This window comes from Aythya fuligula, chromosome 1 (assembly GCF_009819795.1).
Source record: "Aythya fuligula isolate bAytFul2 chromosome 1, bAytFul2.pri, whole genome shotgun sequence".
In the NCBI taxonomy this organism is placed as follows: Eukaryota; Metazoa; Chordata; class Aves; order Anseriformes; family Anatidae; genus Aythya; species Aythya fuligula.
In genome coordinates, this window is record NC_045559.1 from 206,722,167 (window position 1) to 206,724,970 (window position 2,804).

Sequence of the window (2,804 nt, forward strand, 5' to 3'; positions counted from 1 at the left end):
TGTCTCTCTGCAGTCCATACTAGAGCCTTGAATTCAGTTTTGGACATTGTGGTTTAATGGATGTTTCCTTTAAACACAGGGCAATAGAGCCCATCCAGACCTCTCAGGGCTCTCAGCATGTAAACACGTTCAGCAGTGGGAGGTCCTGGGGTCCCTCTGCAATGCAAGCTGTGCCTGTGAGGACAGGAGGGCAGATTGTTATCTGCAGCACGGCAAGCAGCGCTGTGACCACCCTGTGCTGGGTGGCTTCCCAGGCTCTGCTCTGACGAGCAGCGAGGTGCTCACTGTCTAGGCGCTAACAAGTGAAGGAGCAAACAGAAATGAATCTGTAGGACAGCAAACAAAATAAGGCAACAGTAAATGAGCAAGCACAAGTCTTGATGCTCCTCGCCTGACCTGTTTGCCCCAGTCTCTGCCAGATGAAGCACTCAGGGACAGCTTCTTTAGGAGAAACCAATAGCAATGAACAGCCTGATGAGCCAAGCTCGTGTTTCCAGAAACCCCATCACCCTCCGCTTCTCCAGAACCTCTTAGGCAAGTCTGTTCCTCCAGGGTGAGAAGAGCAGCCGCTCCTGGCCCTGCAGTCCAGGCCCCATCCTGCACCCCCCCTTCCCTCTGCCATGCTCAGCAGAGGCCCCCCCGGCTGGGGCAGGGGCAGGGGCACTGCCCGGCGGGGCAGAGGAGGCGGACAACGCGCTCCCGGATCGGCCGCGTCCTCACCCCATACACGATGGGGTTGAGCATCGGTGGGACCACCACGTAGAGGTTGGCCAGGAGGATGTGGACGTGACCCGGGATGTGGTGGCCGAAGCGGTGCGTGAGGAAGGAGAAGAAGGCGGGCATGTAGAACATGAGGATCACGCAGAGGTGGGAGCCGCAGGTGCTCAGGGTTTTGAGACGGGCCTCAGGGGATGGCAGCCGGAAGATAGCCCTGAGGATGAGCACGTACGAGACAGCGATGAGCACGACATCCAGGCCGGAGGAGAGAAGCGCCGTCGTCAGCCCGTACCAGACATTGGCTCTTATGTCGGCGCAGGCCAGGCGGGCGATGCCCATGTGCTCGCAGTAGGTGTGGGGCATGATGTTGTGCCCGCAGTAGGGCAGCCGCTTCAGCAGGAAGATGGGTGGGAACATGATGCAGAAGCCCCGGACCACGGCAGTCACCGCTATCTTCCCAATCACTGAGGGCGTTAACGTGGACGAGTACCGCAGGGGGTCGCAGACAGCAACGTAGCGGTCAAATGCCATAGCCAGCAGGACAGACGACTCCACAATGAAGCTGAAGTGGGTGAAGAACATCTGAGTAATGCAGGCATCGAACGAAATTTCTCTGGCACTGAACCAGAAGATTGCCAGCATCTTGGGCACTGTCGTGGTCGAAAGCATGAGGTCAGAAACAGCCAGCATCGCGAGGAATAGGTACATGGGCTCGTGGAGGCTCCTCTCCGTGATGATGACGAAGAGGAGGACGGAGTTGCTGAACACTGCAGTGATGTACATCAGACAGAAGGGGACAGAGATCCAGATGTGGGACTCCTCCATGCCTGGGATGCCTGTCAGGACGAAGGTGATGGGATCAAAGCTGCTTTCGTTGAGCTCATACATGGTGCTGCTGTGCCCACTGTCAGTATGATTCTGCTATCTACAAGAAAGACAACAGGATAAATGCCTGGCAAGCCAGCCCATGCCCACCTCCAGACATGTTAAAAACTGCATGCAATGTCCTAATTGCAACTGAGCTCTTCATGAGGCCAGGGCCTCGCTTGGTGCATTTTGCTGTATGGAGAGATCTATTCATTCTTCCCCATCAACCTCATGAACTGTGTCTGCAAGAAAAACATCTTTGTCCCTCCTCTTGCACTGTGCAACAGGCCAGGTCCTATCTATCTCTGCTTTATGCACTATTACAAAAAGACTTGTAAAGTTGCTGTTATTTGCCCAGTCACAGCCTGCGGGCTATGCTCAGATTTGTCGTAGTGTGTGTTCCTTCAGGCAGACAAAATAATAGTGCCTTGATATGTTCAGATCAGTGAGTAGTTCATTTCTGAGAACTCCTTGTAGAAAATGTTAAAACTGGAATAAAACTGTGCTCGCTCCAACATGGTTACGTGTCTTGGGTGTGACTGACATACAGCTATCACCTCTCAAACTTCTGCTGGACTTGTTTCTTCCTGAATTTCCAACATAGAAGCACGTTTGTCTATTTGCAAATGATGCAAAGTGCTTTGTTTTTAACAAGGGTACCTTCGGCTCATCCCACAGGAATTACAGAGCCAAAAACTGCAGATGAGGCCCTGGGCAACCTGATCTAAAGAATAGCATCCCTGCCCATGGCAGGCAGGTTGGAACTAGATGATTGTTAAGGTCCCTTCCAACCCAAACCATGCTGTGATTCTATGAAAACTAATTTGATTTGGACCAAAGCTAAACCTTCCATCTTCAGACACACTTGCAGAGGGTTTTGTTTTTATTCCAACTGTGGGTACCTGAGTGCATGACATGTTGGTGTTTCTCAGCATTTTCATGAAGAAGGGAAGTTGTCCTCTGAGCCAGAAGTCCAATGAAAACATCAGTCAGTAGAGACCTCCAGCACATCATGAATATTTAGACAACTACTTCTTCCATTACTAAAGTCATGTAGAATCACAGAATCATATCATGGTTTGGATTGGAAGGGATCTTAAAGATCATCTAATTCCAACCCCCTGCCATGGACAGGGACACTTCTCACTAGATCAGGTTGCTCAAATCCTCATCCAGCCTGGCCTTGAGCACTTCCAGGTATGAGGCATCCACAGCTTCTC

At 51.7% G+C, this 2,804-nt stretch overlaps 1 protein-coding gene across 1 annotated transcript; it reads right to left on the reverse strand.

The window, feature by feature from the left end:
* Positions 1-624: 624 nt before the first annotated feature.
* On the reverse strand, positions 625-1,608 carry LOC116502240 (olfactory receptor 52B2-like). Its single transcript, XM_032208048.1, has one exon. It carries the CDS (start codon positions 1,603-1,605, stop codon positions 625-627), a length of 981 nt encoding a protein of 326 aa, XP_032063939.1. The 5' UTR covers positions 1,606-1,608.
* Between the last annotated feature and the right edge of the window lie 1,196 nt (positions 1,609-2,804).

What these genes read in the sequence shown, in the direction of transcription:
- LOC116502240 (XM_032208048.1), bottom strand. Translation starts at nt 1,605, where the DNA reads ATGTATGAGCTCAACGAAAGCAGCTTTGATCCCATCACCTTCGTCCTG.